At 42.4% G+C, this 19,211-nt stretch overlaps 1 protein-coding gene across 4 annotated transcripts in view; it reads right to left on the bottom strand.

The window, feature by feature from the left end:
• Window positions 1-19,211, bottom strand: part of Gpat4 (Glycerol-3-phosphate acyltransferase 4) — a 188,395-nt gene that overhangs the window by 115,407 nt on the left and 53,777 nt on the right. For all 4 annotated transcript variants that reach the window (XM_070082848.1, XM_070082850.1, XM_070082851.1 and 1 more), the window contains one exon: window positions 1,222-1,344. In XM_070082848.1, coding sequence (XP_069938949.1) covers window positions 1,222-1,344 — 123 coding nt within the window. The remainder of the gene's footprint in view (window positions 1-1,221; window positions 1,345-19,211) is intronic.

Below are 19,211 nucleotides of genomic sequence, written 5' to 3'. Positions count from 1 at the left end.
TTTTTTTTTATTATACAACCTTAAACGTGTGTGAAACTTGTGTAGTTCTCAATGGAACGGAATCAGCAAGACATCCTATTGGGGCAAGTGTTTCACAAGGAAGCATGCTGGGACCATTGTTATGGAATGTCTACTTCAACGACCTTCTTCATCTCATCCCAGAATCACATGCATATGCAGACGACTGTACACTGACATTCACTTATCCAAGAGAAGAAATGCCAGCTGCTCTAAGCTACATCAATCACCAGCTGAGAGCTATATCAGCTTGGGGAAATAGATGGCAAGTAACATTTGCACCTGAGAAAACGCAAATAATGATCATCTCTAGGCACCATGACAGTAATGCTGGTGCAGTAGTAAGGATGAATGGGAGGGTGTTGGCACCTGGAGAAGAAGTTAATATCCTTGGGGTGAAATTTGACTCCAAACTAACCATGAAGAGCGATGTTGTAAATCTTGCAAACAAAGAAGCCAGGAAGCTTACAGCACTTCGCCGTATCTCGAATCTGCTTGACAGTAGGGGTTGCAAGATTCTGTATGAGGCACAAGTACGCTCACACCTTGAGTATGCTCCACTTTCTTGGTTTGCCTGCCCCCCTCTCATCTGCGACTGCTTGACAGAGTAGAGAACAGAGCAAGATGTCTCGTCTCTAGCCTGGACCCATCCTGGATAGATCTGTCATTTCAGCAGAGCCTTCAACATAGGAGGGATGTGGATGGCCTTACTGTTATGTACAAGGCCAATATTGTCAAAGTACCACAATTGGATCCACTTCGAGGACAGCGTGAAACAAGCTTTTATGCCACAAGACGGGCAGAAAGCAGCAACTTCACTCTGGCTGTACCCTTCTCCAGAACATCACTCCATCTGAGATCATATATACCCAGGATGACTCGAGTATGGAACACATTCGTAAAGCATAATGATGTCAACGAGATAAAGTCAGTTGATCACATGAAAATGCTGGCCCACAGATGGCTCCAACTTCATCCTGTTCCCTACTTGTATGTCTCATAACAATTAAAATGCTTTCAAATGAGCTGATGTAGGTAACAGCTCTTAGCTTGCCAATAAAGTTAGGAATCCTTAACCTGTAAATAGCTTGTCAATAAAGCTAGGGATCCTCAACCTTGTCAAACCCTGTGTTAAAAAAAAAAAAAAAAAAAAAAAAAAAAAAAAAAAAAAGCAACAGATCATAGTACAGTACTGTAACTCACTTTGTCAAGTAGAGGTCTTAGGACAAGCTTATCTCTACTTATGACCTCAGTCGATTCCTGGCCATCGTCATCAGTGTCTTCGCTGTGCCTCCCATACTCCTTTGCGAGTCGTTGCCGTCCAAACTACAGAAAAAAAAATATTTATCCTAAAAATTCTTAAATAAAATGCCTGAGAAATATTCTAATTTATACAGCAAAATTTAACATAACAAAAATGTAACAATTACTGAAGATTACACATACGTACAAAAAAGTCCTAGCAATTTTTTGTTGAAGATATTAAATAATTTCTGAAATTGTCATTAAGGTTTTATATATTATATAATAAAGTGGTACCTCGAGTTTCGAACAGCTCCCAACTCAAACAATTATGCAAGTGTATTTTTGGGTGTCTGAAACAGACTAATCTAATTTACATTGTTCCTTATGGGAACAAATCCGTTCGGTATCAGCACTCAAACAGCCTTCTTAGACGAATTAAGTTCGTAAATCGAAGTACCACTGTACAGTATAAGGACTGCTACAGATAGCTCCAATCATTGTTAAAATTCCCAAAGGCATCTTTTGTGTACATTTTTTACACTGCATCTCATAAATACTTGTATAATACATTACAATACCTCCCTCTTAAGTGTGCAGTCATATACGTATGTTAAAAACTGTACATTTATGTCATGCTGTAGCAAGATCTGTTAGAATTACAAACAAGCTGGGATTTAGAGATTCTAGGAGGATACTAATGTCATCATTATTTTTGTTTGGGAAGTGGTACAAGTTAAGGGCAACTGAACACACACATTTACTCCTAAGGACATTTCTGGCAAGGTTTGCTGTATAGTAACCAGTTTTGACCAGCAGGGTGTTAGATGTTATATAGCAGGATGCATTCAGGATCAAGGTTAGTACACATACAAAAAACAAAGGAATATTATAATAAATGAACGAACTATCTTTATACAAACTTTTGGTGTAAGTTTGTATGAAGTAGTTATGGTGTGACTGAGCTTACTACAGATTCCAAGGGCCTGGAACACACCTACAGCATAAAACAAGGGACACCTGTTCCAACAATAAAAGGAAGGTAGTATCACTTTTCAGAACTGTGCTAGTATAACTAATTAATCAAATGATTTTTATTATAGACCACTAGAAGCCAATGGTAATTTAGCACTCTTGAGCATAAGCTCTTATTATTGCATTATTAATTTATTGGCATCACAACTAATTTGCAGCAATCTTTTAACAATTTGCTATCATTACCAACTTTTTGCTACGTTGATGTAATTCACTATCATTACTTAGTCTCATAATGCAATCCAGACAAATCAGTCATTAACTGCATTCCAAAATCCTGTCCATATGGTAATATAATTATTATATATTATTATTATATATTATAATAAAAAAGAAATGCTAAATCACAAGGGCTTATGTTATTGTAAGTCATAAGTCACAATACAGAACTTAGGAAATCTCCAAAGGTGGAGGAATTTAGGTTCCTAAAGGTAAACTTATTGATGAGTTAACAGGATTTTTGATGGATTATGATGCATGTTGTTCCAGTGTCTGTATACTTTCATGTCTATCTGGTAATGGTTCCAGGAATCATCCTACCAAGACCCAGTCTTGAGCCAAGTCCAGAGGTTGGGAAACTGGGTAAATTAACCAAATGGGGTAAAACTGACAATCTCGGGGTAATGATGGTTCAATAAATATACATGTACGAGTAAAACTACACAAAAAATTATTTTTAAATAAGCGAGGCAAATTATGAAAGTTATATTTTTTCAAACAAATATTTTTTAGTTTCTTAAAATTAAAAAGTAATTTGTAGGAACCATATCTTAAGTTGGTAATCACGTAAAACAGGTAAGGATTGCAGTGGCCGGCAACACCGCAAGTGTCAGCATTGACTTAGGAGCCAGCACAACAACTGCACGTCCCATTGTTGACACCACCATCAAGTAATTTTTGGCCGAATGTCCTGTCTCGCTATCAATAATTGTCTCTGCTTGCAGTCAACAGAAATGCATTATGTTAGCAGGTTTACGACTTTCAATGACCAAGGTAAGGTAGCATTTTTTGATTTGTCGTAACAATTAGGAGTGTACAATGTAATTTTATTTATATTTTATTTTTTTATTAGAATTTATGATTCTATTTATAGGTATTTGAAAGTACACATATATGTTTGCCAGTTTTCTATTAATTTTGTGTTTATTCTATTTTCCATGATTTCATAATTGTATCCCGGTTTTTATGAGTAACAATGTTAAAGGTATATAATATGCTACAATCATATTAACCATCTGTTTTTCGATTATTTTCACTTTTACCCTTCAGATGGCATCTAATAGGAAAACATACCAGGAAGTGTTCCTCAATTATGGCTTCACAGAAAGAGAAGACAAAGGAAAAATGAAACCACAGCAAGTTGTCTGTTTGAACATACTAACTGCAGTGTCTTTTAAATGAGTTAACTGAAGAAACACTCGGATAATCTGCACTCAGGTCTGTCTTCCAAACCATGGGAATACTTTGTAAATTTGGAAAGGTCTGTCACAAGGCAAAGACTGTTCAGCAATTTGATAAACATTCAGCATCAAGGAATAGCTTTTGAAGTGGCCTGGTTGATTTCCTGAAACAAGAAACCACATACTATTGGTCAGGAGTTGGTTAAACCTGCAGGTGTGAAAATGGCCGAGATCATGTGTGGTCAGAAAGAAGGCATGTGACTGAATTCAGTGCCCTTGTCTGCAAAAGATGTAAAAGAGAATTTCCATCTTAGTAGAAAATATGGGAACAAGTGATTTCTTCAATAAGAGAGCAGACACTCAAGTATCTTCCATTTATATATTATCGGGTATTTCTCTATTCCACTCCAGAGTACATGTATTTCCAATAAGTTAGGCTTACTGTAAAACATTCTGGAAATGCAGTGAAGAGCCAATGAATGAATAGCCATTCTACACTAATGATATACCCAGTCAAAAGACTGGATGCCTATGGCTCAGAGGTCCTACTAGCCAAGGAAATTAGATGGTGTCTATACAATCACCCATCCTGGACAGGGTCGGTACCCCATTTTTCTTAACATGAATTTAAAAGTGGAAAACCCATCCATGAGGGTTTTTTAAATGTTGCCATTTTTTAATGTTTTATTATATTCACAGAGGAAAACATTTTGGATTTCCAGGTGATAAATTAATTTATAATTACAGTGGACCCCCGCATACCGTTGGCATCACATAACGATTAATCCGCATACCGCTTGCTTTAATCGCAAAAATTTTGCCTCGCATACCGCTTAAAAACCCGCTCACCGATGTTCGTCCGAGACGCATCCAATGTGCGCCTTAGCCAGCCTCACATGTTCCGCCGGTGGCATTGTTTACCAGCCAGCCTCCGCGGTAGCATCCAAGCATACAATCGTAACATTTCGTATTATTACAGTGTTTTTGGTGATTTTATCTGGAAAATAAGTGACCATGGGCCCCAAGAAAGCTTCTAGTGCCAACCCTACAGCAATAAGGGTGAGAATTACTATAGAGATGAAGAAAAAGATCATTGATAAGTATGAAAGTGGAGTGCGTGTCTCCGAGCTGGCCAGGTTGTATAATAAACCCCAATCAACCATCGCTACTATTGGTGGTACAGCTGCTGCTGCTGCACTGTCAGCTGCTGCTGCTGCTGTAGCATCGTCTGCTGCTGCTGTAGCATCGTCTGCTGCTGCTGTAGCATCGTCTGCTGCTGCTGTAGCATCGTCTGCTGCTGCTGTAGCACTGTCAGCTGCTGCTGCTGCTGCTGTATCATCGTCTGCTGCTGCTGCTGCTGTAGCATCGTCTGCTGCTGCTGTAGCATCGTCTGCTGCTGCTGTAGCACTGTCAGCTGCTGCTGCTGCTGTAGCACTGTCAGCTGCTGCTGCTGCTGTAGCATCGTCTGCTGCTGCTGTAGCATCGTCTGCTGCTGCTGTATCACTGTCAGCTGCTGCTGCTGCTGCTGCTGTAGCACCGTTGTTGGTGTGGCTTATTGAGAATACCAAGAAACAATTAACCCCAGAGGATTTGCCACCCAGGATAACCCAAAAAAGTCAGTGTCATCGAAGACTGTCTAACTTATTTCCATTGGGGTCCTTAATCTTGTCTCCCAGGATGCAACCCACACCAGTCGACTAACACCCAGGTGAACAGGGAAAAATGCCTGGAACTAGTGCTCATATTGGTGAATTTAAAGCCAGCAAAGGTTGGTTTGAGAGATTTAAGAATCATAGTGACATACACAGTGTGATAAGGCATGTTCTGGAAGAAAATACCAAACAGGACCTACAGTACTCAGGAGGAAAAGGCACTCCCAGGACACAGTGTCTCATCAGTCATTGCTGCATCTTCAATAAAGGTAAGTGTCATTTATTCTTCATTTAGTAGACTAGTACATGCACAATATATACTGTGCATGTACTACTCTACTATTGTGCATGTATCCTTCTCTTTGTGTGTGGGAAAATGTATATTTCATGTGGTAAAAATTTTTTTTTCATACTTTTGGGTGTCTTGCACGGATTAATTTGATTTCCATTATTTCTTATGGGGAAAATTCATTCGCATACCGATTATTTCGCATACCAATGAGCCCACTTGCACGGATTAAAATCGGTATGCGGGGGTCCACTGTATCAGAATATTTTATTAATGTAGGACATAAATTCTGGTCAAAAGAAATTCAAATTCAAATATTCTCTACCAAACTTACTAAAGCCATATAGCATGAGCTACAGTAGGGCCCCGCTTTATGGTATTTCACTTTACGGCATTCCACTAATACGGACATTTCAAATTATGGCCAAAACTCGCTATACGGCTCCCCCACCTGACTTTCTAATACAGTCACCACGCCCCCACCTGGTTTATTTACATTTTCCATGAGCTCCGTAAGCACCACATCTCTCCATTATGTCTGGAAACTCCAAAATTTCAAGTGATTTTAAAAGTTATTTCATATTTTATATATACTGTGATGTGATTAATGGTTTGAAAAACCAACAAGTTGAATTATTATTATTATTATAATCAAGGGGGAAGCGCTAAACCCTGAGGATTATACAGCGCCTAGGGGGGGATGTGGAAGGCATTCAGGCTTAATTCGGGGAACTGGATCACAGATCCAATTCCTTAAATCAAGAGCCCCTCACCAACATCAAGGAACCTTCCTTGAGGGGCCGGCAAGTTGAAGATTGAGACACTTATGCAACATATGTTGCATAAGTGTCTCAATCTTCATATACTGTGATAATTATATTTATGTATACCTGTACCTAAATAAACTTACACCCTGTGCTGGCATGAAGGCACACATTAAAATCAATAAGTGTCTTGTGTCTCAAGATGCCATATTAGTAACGGGAAGATGGAGGGAATATTTTGAGGAATTGTTAAATGTTGATGAAGATAGGGAAGCTGTGATTTCGTGTATAGGGCAAGGAGGAGCAACATCTTGTAGGAGTGAGGAAGAGCCAGTTTTGAGTGTGGGGGAAGTTCGTGAGGCAGTAGGCAAAATGAAAGGGGGTAAGGCAGCTGGGATTGATGGGATAAAGATAGAAATGTTAAAAGCAGGTGGGGATATAGTTTTGGAGTGGTTGGTGCAATTATTTAATAAATGTATGGAAGAGGGTAAGGTACCTAGGGATTGGCAGAGAGCATGCATAGTTCCTTTGTATAAAGGCAAAGGGGATAAAAGAGAGTGCAAAAATTATAGGGGAATAAGTCTGTTGAGTATACCTGGCAAAGTGTATGGTAGAGTTATTATTGAAAGAATTAAGAGTAAGACGGAGAATAGGATAGCAGATGAACAAGGAGGCTTTAGGAAAGGTAGGGAGTGTGTGGACCAGGTGTTTACCGTGAAACATATAAGTGAACAGTATTTAGATAAGGCTAAAGAGGTCTTTGTGGCATTTATGGATTTGGAAAAGGCATATGACAGGGTGAATAGGGGGGCAATGTGGCAGATGTTGCAGGTGTATGGTGTAGGAGGTAGGTTACTGAAAGCAGTGAAGAATTTTTACGAGGATAGTGAGGCTCAAGTTAGAGTATGTAGGAAAGAGGGAAATTATTTCCCAGTAAAAGTAGGCCTTAGACAAGGATGTGTGATGTCACCGTGGTTGTTTAATATATTTATAGATGGGGTTGTAAGAGAAGTAAATGCGAGGGTCTTGGCAAGAGGCGTGGAGTTAAAAGATAAAGAATCACACAAAGTGGGAGTTGTCACAGTTGCTCTTTGCTGATGACACTGTGCTCTTGGAAGATTCTGAAGAGAAGTTGCAGAGATTGGTGGATGAATTTGGTAGTGTGCGCAAAAGAAGAAAATTGAAAGTGAATACAAGAAAGAGTAAGGTTATGAGGATAACAAAAAGATTAGGTGATGAAAGATTGGATATCAGATTGGAGGGAGAGAGTATGGAGGAGGTGAATGTATTCAGATATTTGGGAGTGGACGTGTCAGCGGATGGGTCTATGAAAGATGAGGTGAATCATAGAATTGATGAGGGGAAAAGGGTGAGTGGTGCACTTATGAGTCTGTGGAGACAAAGAACTTTGTCTTTGGAGGCAAAGAGGGGAATGTATGAGAGTATAGTTTTACCAACGCTCTTATATGGGTGTGAAGCATGGGTGATGAATGTTGCAGCGAGGAGAAGGCTGGAGGCAGTGGAGATGTCATGTCTGAGAGCAATGTGTGGTGTGAATATAATGCAGAGAATTCGTAGTTTGGAAGTTAGGAGGAGGTGCGGGATTACCAAAACTGTTGTCCAGAGGGCTGAGGAAGGGTTGTTGAGGTGGTTCGGACATGTGGAGAGAATGGAGCGAAACAGAATAACTTCAAGAGTGTACCAGTCTGTAGTGGAAGGAAGGCGGGGTAGGGGTTGGCCTAGGAAAGGTTGGAGGGAGGGGGTAAAGGAGGTTTGGTGTGCGAGGGGCTTGGACTTCCAGCAGGCATGAGTGAGCGTGTTTGATAGGAGTGAATGGAGACAAATGGTTTTTAATACTTGACGTGCTGTTGGAGTGTGAGCAAAGTAACATTTATGAAGGGGTTCAGGGAAACCGGCAGGCCGGACTTGAGTCCTGGAGATGGGAAGTACAGTGCCTGCACTCTGAAGGAGGGGTGTTAATGTTGCAGTTTAAAAACTGTAGTGTAAAGCACCCTTCTGGCAAGACAGTGATGGAGTGAATGATGGTGAAAGTTTTTCTTTTTCGGGCCACCCTGCCTTGGTGGGAATCGGCCAGTGTGATAATAAAAAAAAAATAATAATAATAATATACTCAATAATAATCACCGAGTCTCATTAAATGTTGTACAGTAGACTGTCATTTATCACGAGTTTATTTGGCACTATTCGGGTATAGCACGATTGAAGAATTGTTGCACAATTTTATGTAACACGTCATAAAATCAATTTAACACGATTCACAGGAGGGAAAAAAATTTGAGCGCAAGGTGGCCAGCGTTGGGTTACACCATTGAGTCAATGGGAGAGGCCTACCACATCCCCCTGCCACCCACACCATGCTCCCAGCCTCCAGTTTGGTTCATACGCATGTAGGATGACAATACTTGGGAACCTCGCAGTGCTTATTTACATTTATTGTACATATTTTCATTGCCATTTGTTTAATCTGCCAAGCAATCATGGCACCCAGTGAACATACAAGTGTTGCTGAAAGTGACAAGAAAAGGTTTAAGCATTCAAGCCAAGGAATTGCAAAAGAAAATTGAGATATCAGATAAGCTTAAGAGTGGCTCACTTGTGGTGGATATAGTGAGGGCCTATGGCCTTAATGAAGCGTCAGTTCATACAATTAAAAAGAATATACGAGCTTGTGTAATGAATAACCCAAGATATCATCTCGTGAAAAGAATGACACGTAGGTCCCAACAAGTAAATAAAACAGAAAACTTGTTGCTTGAGTGGATCGAACAAAAGACAAAGAAAGGTGCACTACTTAATTTCCTCATAATTAGGGAAAAGCCTTACAGTTGTTTAACCCTTTCAGGGTCGACAGGCCCTCTCAGAGACTTGTTCTCAGGGTCCCCCAAATTTCAAAAAAAAAAAAAAAAAAAAAAAAAAAAAAAAAAAAAAAAAAAAAAAAAATTTTCTTATGAAAAGATAGAGAATCTTTTCCCGATCATAATGACACCAAAAGTATGAAATTTGATGGAAAACTTACGGAATTATCCTCTCGTGAAGTTAGCGGTCTCAACGATGTTTACGCATCGGCGATTTTGCCCACTTTGAGCCCTATTTTCGGGCAATTCCAGTGTACTTGTTGACAAAAATCATAACTATTTCGCTAGAACTCGATTTTTTCTATCGAATGAGTACAAGAAACCACCCATTTACCAATTTCAACTATCCAATATAGTGGTCAGAATTTAGCAATTTTACCAATTTCACACAAATTTCAAAAGATGCCTATTTCCAAATAGGGTCCAGAATAAACAAGAAAGACATGCCTGGCACTAAAATAACATTTCCTCTGTTCATTAGTCACGTCCCCATGACCCTCTTACATTCTTTTGCTTTCCACTTTGCATTTTTATTCTCACAAAAAAATAGAAGATTTACTGTTATGCAGACTACTGCATTGGTGTAGAAATGGTATAAATATTATCAGCGCACTTGTGAAAGAATATCAGACTTGCCAGTTGACGTGTATTGAATGCATAGCATGATTTGTTTACTTTTGAACTTTGGTAAAAATTGAACATTTCTGCTACTTTGAGCGCAATTTCAAGGTAGTTTTCTTTGTAAAACCAGTCAAAATCATTTCAATTTCTGTAACATGTCTTCCATTCTATAAAATGAGACCAGGAAAACTAGAATACAACAATAAATACTATACGAAAATACAGTGCAAAGTCGGTTTTAATCCAAAAAACACGGTCAAAGTTTTTTCTCATTACGCACTGTGTGCTGCAGGATTTTTTTTATACCACACACACTGACGACATAGACCCATTCTTTCATATGTAGGCCTACCAGCTTTCTCTCACTAGATTTGAGGGGGCTAGAATTTAGGCACACTAGTACGTCAAAAACCCTGGTGCGTAAGCCGTACTAGTATGGCCGAAACCCTGAAAGGGTTAAAGCAGTGTGTGATAAGGAAGGAAGGCCTGAAAAAGTTTAACACAGGCTGGTTCCACAACCTTCAATTGCGTAATAAGTTACATAATATTAAGTTTCCTGGTGAGTGCTTCAGCTGATCATACAGCAGCAAGTAATTTCCCTGCTGAATTGCAGGAAATTATTTCTGAGGATGGCTATGAGCCACATCAAGTGTTTAATGCTGATGAGACTAATGTTTTTTGGAAAAGCAATTCCAGCATGAACTTGTATCAGTCAGCAAGAGAAGAGTGCACCAGGCTTCAAGACAGCAAAGGATCGCTTCACCTTGCTCCTTTGCGGTAATGCATCAGGTGATTTTCAGCGTAAGCCCATGGTTATTTACCGCTCTAAGAATCTTCGTGCTTTGAAAGTTGTAGATAAAAACACCTTACAAGTAATTTGGAGATCTAACCAGTCAGCATGGATGACAGAGGAAATATTTATTGACTGGTTTAAGCATCACTATTCCTGAAGTCAAGTTTTACCTGCACAGCAAGAACCTTGCATTCAAGGTTCCATTCATTCTTGATAATTCCCATACTCATCCACAAGCTTTGTTGGATGTGACTCCACATGTAAAAGCTGTATTTTCACCTCCAAATACAACATTTCTAATTCAACCACTGGATTGGAGAGTTAAGTCATTCAAGTGTAACTACACAAAAAGAGTTATGAAAAAACTAGTTGCATCAATGGACTCTGATTCCACCTTGGCAGTACCAAGCTTCTGGAATAAATTTATCATTGCAGATGCTATCAGCTGTGCTAGAAGTGCATGGAATGAAGTGCCCCAATCAACACTAAATATAGGCTGGGAAAAGTTGTGACCTTCTGTAGTTAATTCTTTCACTGGTTTTCCCTTGCTTGAGAGTCTGGTTCAGGAAATTGTTCAGCTGGCAAGGAGATTACCAGGTGATGGTTTTGAAGATATGAATGACGATGTGAATGAGATCTTAGAAGATGACGATGACAAAGACAGGCGTCCAGAGGAAATGTTGGCAGAGCTCAATGCACAGACATAAGGGAGGGAGATAACAGAAGATGAACCTGAAGAAAAACAGTTAACATTGCAGCAGTTACGTGAGCAGTTCCATGCTGCTGCTAAACTAGCAGATTTTTTCACTAAAGAGGACCCTCACAAATCTAGAAGCAGTGCTTTGAAACAGGGTCTAGACCAGCTGATGATGCCTTACTGTCAGCTGTATAACGTACTGCAGGGTAAAAGAGCCAAAAGATCCATTACAGAATTTATGCACACTCCGATACAACCATCAACTTCAGTAACAGAACCTCTACCATCCACTTTTGTCAACAACCAACAACCATCCACCTCAGCCCAGTAGGGCCACACCATCCATATCCATTCTCTCCACAATCATCCACACACACCAGCAAACACAATTTGAGGTAAGAAATACTATTATTTCTATTGCATTTGTAGTCTTAAGCAGTAATATATCAGGACAATAAACTACAATTACACATTCACTTTTATTTTTCTAAGATCTGTTGGTCTAAAAAGAAGTTGTTTGGCTTTTTGAGGGCTCCCAAGAAAGCAACCCTATTTTTCTGGCAAGTTTTTCAGTTCATATAACATGGTTTTACTTGCCACAGCATTTTCAGGAATGTAACTACCATGTTAAATGATGGTCTACTGTATATTATGTTAATATAAACATTTTCATTAATCCATCTATGATATTTTCAAAATTATATAATGAACACAGTAAGTAACATATGAACATGATCAATACACTCCACAGTAGAATAAATTAACAAATATGAGATGTGGTAGCCAGAGACTTGGAGTGACAGCAAGAATAACGTTTTCTCTAGTCCAACATCAGAGAAAATGTGTTACTGAGGGCAACTGTAGAAAATTATTCCTTCACTCAGAGCGTCATTTCTTCTAAAAGTGGCGTTACATGAGAATGGGAGTGTCCCTCTTTATTTATTCTACTGTATTAACGTAGACACAATTTGTACACAATGTAACTTGTACACAAACCAGACGTGTTCGCCTGGTTTGTTTACAAAACTCGCTTATGCCTGGTTTGTTTACATAACTCCACGCCTGTCCCATCTCATGTACTCACACGCCCTCTCGCACTCGCGCCCTCTCGCACTCGCGCCCTCTCGCACTCGCTCCCTCTCGCACTCGCTCCCTCTCGCACTCGCTCCCTCTCGCACTCGCTCCCTGTCGCACTCGCTCCCTCTCGCACCCTCTCGCACTCTCTCACACTCTCACTCTCACACACACACACACACACACACACTCTCACTCACACACACACACACACACACACAGGGGCCAGGAGCTAGGACTCGACCCCTGCAACCACAAATAGGTGAGTACACACACACACACTCTCACACACACAGGAAGTCGAAGGGGAAACATATGAAGCAAGAAAACTAGGGGAAAAAAAAGCAATTTTAAGCATCATGAAAGCAATAGGAGAAGACGATATGACCCAGCTGGAAAATTTTCGGAGAATAGGGGGGTTTGTAAAAAAAAGAACCCGGCCAGTGAGAGTGACCTTCAAGGCAGAAGCGACTCTGACCAGGATCCTGCAGGAGAAAGCACGATTAAGGGACATGACGGCATACAGGAAGGTGTATCTCGATCGCGACAGAACACAAGAAGAAAGGAAGAAACTGAGAGAGATGGTACAAAGGTGAAAGGAGGAAAAAGAGGGGATGGAGAAGACAGACAGGAGATCCCAGACCCAGGAAGAAGATCAAATACAGCCTCCCTCACAACTTCCTATAGAAGCCTCCCAACCAGGTCAACCCCAGTGCAACCAAACACTAAATCAAAACACCCATGCCACATCCAATGCCCCCACCCACTACATTACAAACTCCACCCCCACAGCAACAACCCATAGTTCCTTACCAGGTCTCCCACTTCCCCAACCCCAATATACTTCCCAGACCACAGTCTTAGAAAAGAAGTTGAAGGTGTGGTATACAAATGCAGATGGAATAACAAACAAGTATGAGGAGTGGCACGAAAGAATCAAAGAGACATCCCCAGACATAATAGCACTCACAGAAACAAAACTCACCAGAATAATAACAGATTCAATCTTTCCATCCGGATATCAAATCCTCAGGAAAGACAGAGGGAGGAGAGGGGGAGGAGGAGTTGCACTGCTCATTAAAAACCAGTGGGGCTTTGAGAAAATGGAAGGAATGGATGGCATGGGCGAAAGGGACTACTTAGTAGGAACAATCCTGTCTGAGGGACATAAGGTGATAATTGCAGTAATGTACAACCCACCACAGAACTGCAGGAGGCCAAGAGAAGAATACGATGAGAGCAACAGAGCAATGATCGACACACTAGCCGAGGTGGCCAGGAGAGCACACATGGGGGGAGCAAAGTTACTAGTTATGGGTGATTTCAATCACAAGGAGATTGACTGGGAAAACCTGGAGCCCCATGGGGGTCCCAAAACATGGAGAGCCAAGATGATGGATGTGGTACTGGAGAACCTCATGCATCAACATGTTAGAGACACTACCAGAGAGAGAGGAGAGGATGAACCAGCAAGGTTGGACCTTGTATTCACCATGAGTAGTTCGGACATCGAGGGTATCATGTATGAAAGGCCCCTGGGAGCTAGTGATCATGTGGTTCTGTGCTTCGACTACATAGTTGAGCTCCAAGTGGAGAGAGTATCAGGAATAGGCTGGGAAAAACCAAACTACAAAAGGGGGAACTACTCAGGCATGAGGAACTTCCTTCAAGACATTCAGTGGGAGAGGGAACTGACAGGAAAACCAGTACAAGAAATGATGGACTATGTAGCAACAAAATGCAAGGAGGCAGAGGAGAGGTTTGTTCCCAAGGGAAACAGAAATAATGGGAAGAACAGAACGAGTCCTTGGTTCACCCAAAGGTGTAGGGAGGCAAAAACTAAGTGTACTAGAGAATGGAAAAGGTACAGAAGACAGAGAACTCAGGAAAATAAAGAAATCAGCCGAAGAGCCAGAAACGAATATGCACAGATAAGAAGGGAGGCTCAGAGACAATATGAAAATGACATAGCATCAAAAGTAAAGACTGACCCGAAGCTGTTGTACAGCCACATCAGGAGGAAAACAACAGTCAAGGACCAGGTAATCAGACTGAGGAAGGGTGATGGGGAATTCACAAGAAACGACCGAGAGGTATGTCACGAGCTCAACACAAGATTTAAAGAGGTATTTACAGTGGAAACCAGTAGGACTACAAGAAATCAGAACAGGGGGGCACACCAGCAAGTGCTGGATGAGGTACATATAACCAAGGAGGAGGTGAAGAAGCTGCTATGCGAACTTGACACCTCAAAGGCGGTGGGACCAGACAACATCTCTCCATGGGTCCTTAAAGAGGGAGCAGAGATATTGTGTGAGCCATTAACAAAGATCTTCAACACATCATTTGAAACTGGGCAACTCCCTGAGGTATGGAAAATGGCAAATGTAGTCCCAATTTTTAAAAAGGGAGACAGACATGAGGCACTAAACTACAGACCTGTATCACTAACGTGTATAGTATGCAAGGTCATGGAGAAGATCATCAGGAGGAGAGTGGTGGAGCACCTGGAAAGAAACAAGTGTATAATTGACAACCAGCACGATTTCAGGGAAGGAAAATCCTGTGTCACAAACCTACTAGAGTTTTATGACAAGATGACAGAAGTAAGACAAGAGAGAGAGGGGTGGATCGACTGCGTATTTTTGGACTGCAAGAAGGCCTTCGACACAGTTCCTCACAAGAGGTTACTGCAAAAGCTAGAGGACCAGGCACACATAACAGGAAAGGCACTGCAATGGATCAGAGAATACCCGACAGGGAGGCAACAACGAGTCATGGTACGCAACGAGGTGTCAGAGTGGGCGCCTGTGACAAGCGGGGTTCCACAGGGGTCAGTCCTAGGACCTGTGCTGTTCTTGGTATACGTGAACGACATAACGGAAGGGATAGACTCAGAAGTGTCCTTGTTTGCAGATGATGTGAAGTTAATGAGAAGAATCAAATCGGACGAGGATCAGGCAGGACTACAAAGAGACCTGGACAGGCTACAAGCCTGGTCCAGCAACTGGCTCCTTGAACTTAACCCTGCCAAATGCAAAGTCATGAAGATTGGGGAAGGGCAAAGAAGACCGCAGACACAATATAGTTTAGATGGCCAAAGACTGCAAACCTCACTCAAGGAAAAAGATCTGGGGGCGAGTATAACACCGAGCATATCTCCTGAGGCGCACATCAATCAGATAACTGCTGCAGCATACGGGCGCCTGGCAAACCTACGGATAGCGTTCCGATACCTCAGTAAGGATTCGTTTAAGACTCTGTATACCATCTACGTCAGGCCCATACTGGAGTATGCAGCACCAGTTTGGAATCCACACCTAGTCAAGCACGTCAAGAAATTAGAGAAAGTGCAAAGGTTTGCAACAAGACTAGTCCCAGAGCTACGGGGATTGTCCTATGAAGAAAGGTTGAGGGAAATCGGCCTGACGACACTGGAGGCCAGGAGGGTCAGGGGAGACATGATAACGACATATAAAATACTGCGCGGAATAGACGAGGTGGACAAAGACGGGATGTTCCAGAGATGGGACACAGACACAAGAGGTCACAATTGGAAGTTGAAGACTCAGATGAATCAAAGGGATGTTAGGAAGTACAGTGGACCCCCGCTTAACGATCACCTCCAAATGCGACCAATTATGTAAGTGTATTTATGTAAGTGCGTTTGTACGTGTATGTTTGGGGGTCTGAAATGGACTAATCTACTTCACAATATTCCTTATGGGAAAAAATTCAGTCAGTACTGGCACCTGAACATACTTCTGGAATGAAAAAAGTTCGTTAACCGGGGGTCCACTGTATTTCTTCAGTCATAGAGTAGTCAGGCCATGGAATAGCCTAGAAAGTGATGTGGTGGAGGCAGGAACCATACATAGTTTTAAGGCGAGGTATGATAGAGCTCATGGGGCAGGGAGAGAGAGGACCTAGTAGCAATCAGCGAAGAGGCAGGGCCAGGAGCTGTGACTCGACCCCTGCAACCACAAATAGGTGAGTACAAATAGGTGAGTACACTCACACTCACACACTCACACTCTCACACACACACACACAACACACGCACACACATGCACACACACACACACACACACACACACACACACACCCTAACCACCTCACCTTAGCAACCGACCCCTCCCCCAAACCACCTAACCCCTCCCCAAACCGTCTAACCCCCGCCCAACAACCTCCCTCCCTCCAATAACCATCCTCCCCCTCCCCCATAACCATCCATCCCCTCTCTCCCCCAAACCATCTAACTCCCTCCCCCAACTATCTCTGCCCCTCCAATAACCATCCTCCCCCTCCCCCACAACCATCCATCCCCTCTCCTAACCATCTATTCCCCTCCCCCTAACCAGGATGAGGACAAGGGGCTCCAAGGACGAATCTGAGAGGGAGGAATGGGAGATAGAGCTCAAAAAAAGGGAGGAAGACTGGGGAAGGAGACTAGATGAGCTGGAAAGGAAGATGGAAGAGAGGTTAGCAGCAGAATGCAGAAGGTGGAAGCAACAGGCCACAGCAGCAGAAATCAAGATAGAGAGATTAGAAGAGGAGCTGAGACATCTGAAACAGCACAGAGACAAAGATATTACAGAAGTAGCATCGGCAATGGCTACATCGAACACAGACAACAGGTCCGAAGGAAGCATGGAAACTAAACTGTATGCAGAGGTCCTGTCAAACCCACATGGGGCCAAAACAAAGACAGGGAGCACTCTAGGACAGAAAGAGAGGTTGGAAGACATTGATGGAACTAGGACATGTGCAAGGACCTTACCAGATACCTGTGGGGGCCAGGAGCAGGTGAGCAGGAAGGATAAACCAAGAAGCATAGGGGCCATAACGAGGGAAGGGACTGAAGGAAGGAACACTCCACGGGAAGGAACTAAAACACATCAGAGGATGCAATGGGAGTCACAGTGGGAGGTGGAAAGGGAGAGATCCGTGTTTGTCTATGGGCTAGACGAAGCTAAAGGGGAAACTTATGATGAAAGAAAGCAGGAGGAGAAAAAAGCGATTGAAGACATCATGAAGGTGATAGGCGCGGGGGACATGACCCAGGTGGCAAATTTTCGGAGAATTGGGTGGTTCACAAAGAAAAGGAATCGGCCTCTCAAAGTAATTTTCAAGGCAGAATCAACCCGAACCATGATCCTGCAGGAGAAAGCACGGCTGAGAGGCAAGCAGGAGTTCCGCAGTGTGTACCTCGACCGAGACAGAACACAGGACGAAAGGAAGACAATGAAAGAGAGAGTTCAAAAACGAAAGGAGAAATGGGAGGAAATGAAAAAGGAGAGCAGAATAACCCAGGATCAAATGGAAGGACAAGCGCACCCCCCAGAAACACCTGCAGAAGGACTCCAGCCACGACACCCCCAAGGCAACTGAACATTCCAAACCAACCATCACACACCGATCCCTCTGTTTCCACCCCCCGCACCACAGTTACAGTATTAGAACAGAAGTTGAAGGTTTGGTACACAAATGCAGATGGATTAACGAATAAACATGAGGAATGGCAAGAAAGAATCAATGAGAAGTCCCCAGACATCATAGCAGTTACAGAAACAAAACTCATGGAGACAATAACAGATGCAATCTTCCCACCAGGATACCAGATCATGAGGAAAGATAGAAGGGGTAGGGGGGGAGGTGGGGTTGCTCTGCTCGTAAAAAACAGATGGAAATTCGAGAAAATGGAAGGAATAGATGAGACAGGAGAAAGAGACTACATAGCAGGTACACTTCAGTCTGGGGAACACAAGGTGGTCATTGCAGTGATGTATAATCCACCACAGAACTGCAGGAGGCCAAGAGAGGAATATGAAGAGAGCAACAGAGCAATGGTGGACACACTTGCTGAGGTGGCAAGAAGAGCTCACTCCAGCAGAGCAAAGTTGCTGGTTATGGGGGATTTCAACCACAGGGAGATTGACTGGGAAAACCTGGAGCCACATGGGGGTCCCGAAACATGGAGAGCCAGGATGTTGGACGTGGTGCTGGAAAACCTCATGCACCAACATGTTAAGGACACTACCAGAGTGAGAGGGGAGGATGAACCAGCAAGATTGGACCTTGTGTTCACCCTGGGCAGCTCAGACATTGAGGACATCAAGTATGAGAGTCCCCTAGGAGCTAGCGACCACGTGGTTCTGTGCTTTGAATACATAGTAGAGCTGCAAGTGGAGAGAATAACAGGAGTAGAATGGGAAAAGCCTGACTATAAAAGAGGGGACTACATAGGGTTGAAGAACTTCCTGCGGGAGGTCCAGTGGGACAGAGAACTGGCAGGAAAGCCAGTAAATGAAATGATGGAATATGTAGCAACAAAATGCAAGGAGGCAGTGGAAAGGTTCATTCCCAAGGGCAACAGTAACAACGGGAAGACCAGAACAAGCCCCTGGTTTACCCGACGGTGTAAGGAGGCAAAAACAAAGTGCAATAGAGAATGGAAAAAGTACAGAAGGCAGAGAACACACGAAAATAGGGAGATCAGTCGCAGAGCCAGGAACGAGTACGCACAGGTAAGGAGGGAGGCCAAGCGACAGTATGAAAATGACATAGCATCGAGAATCAAGACTGACCCGAAACTGTTGTATAGCCACATCAGGAGGAAGACAACAGTCAAAGACCAGGTGATCAGATTAAGGACAGAAGGTGGAGAACTCACAAGAAATGATCAGGAGGTATGTGAGGAGCTGAACAGGAGATTTAAGGAAGTTTTTACAGTAGAGACAGGAAGGGCTG

Source organism: Cherax quadricarinatus, chromosome 8, assembly GCF_038502225.1.
Source record: "Cherax quadricarinatus isolate ZL_2023a chromosome 8, ASM3850222v1, whole genome shotgun sequence".
NCBI classification, from domain to species: domain Eukaryota; kingdom Metazoa; phylum Arthropoda; class Malacostraca; order Decapoda; family Parastacidae; genus Cherax; species Cherax quadricarinatus.
This window is presented reverse-complemented; position numbering and strand designations above follow the sequence as displayed.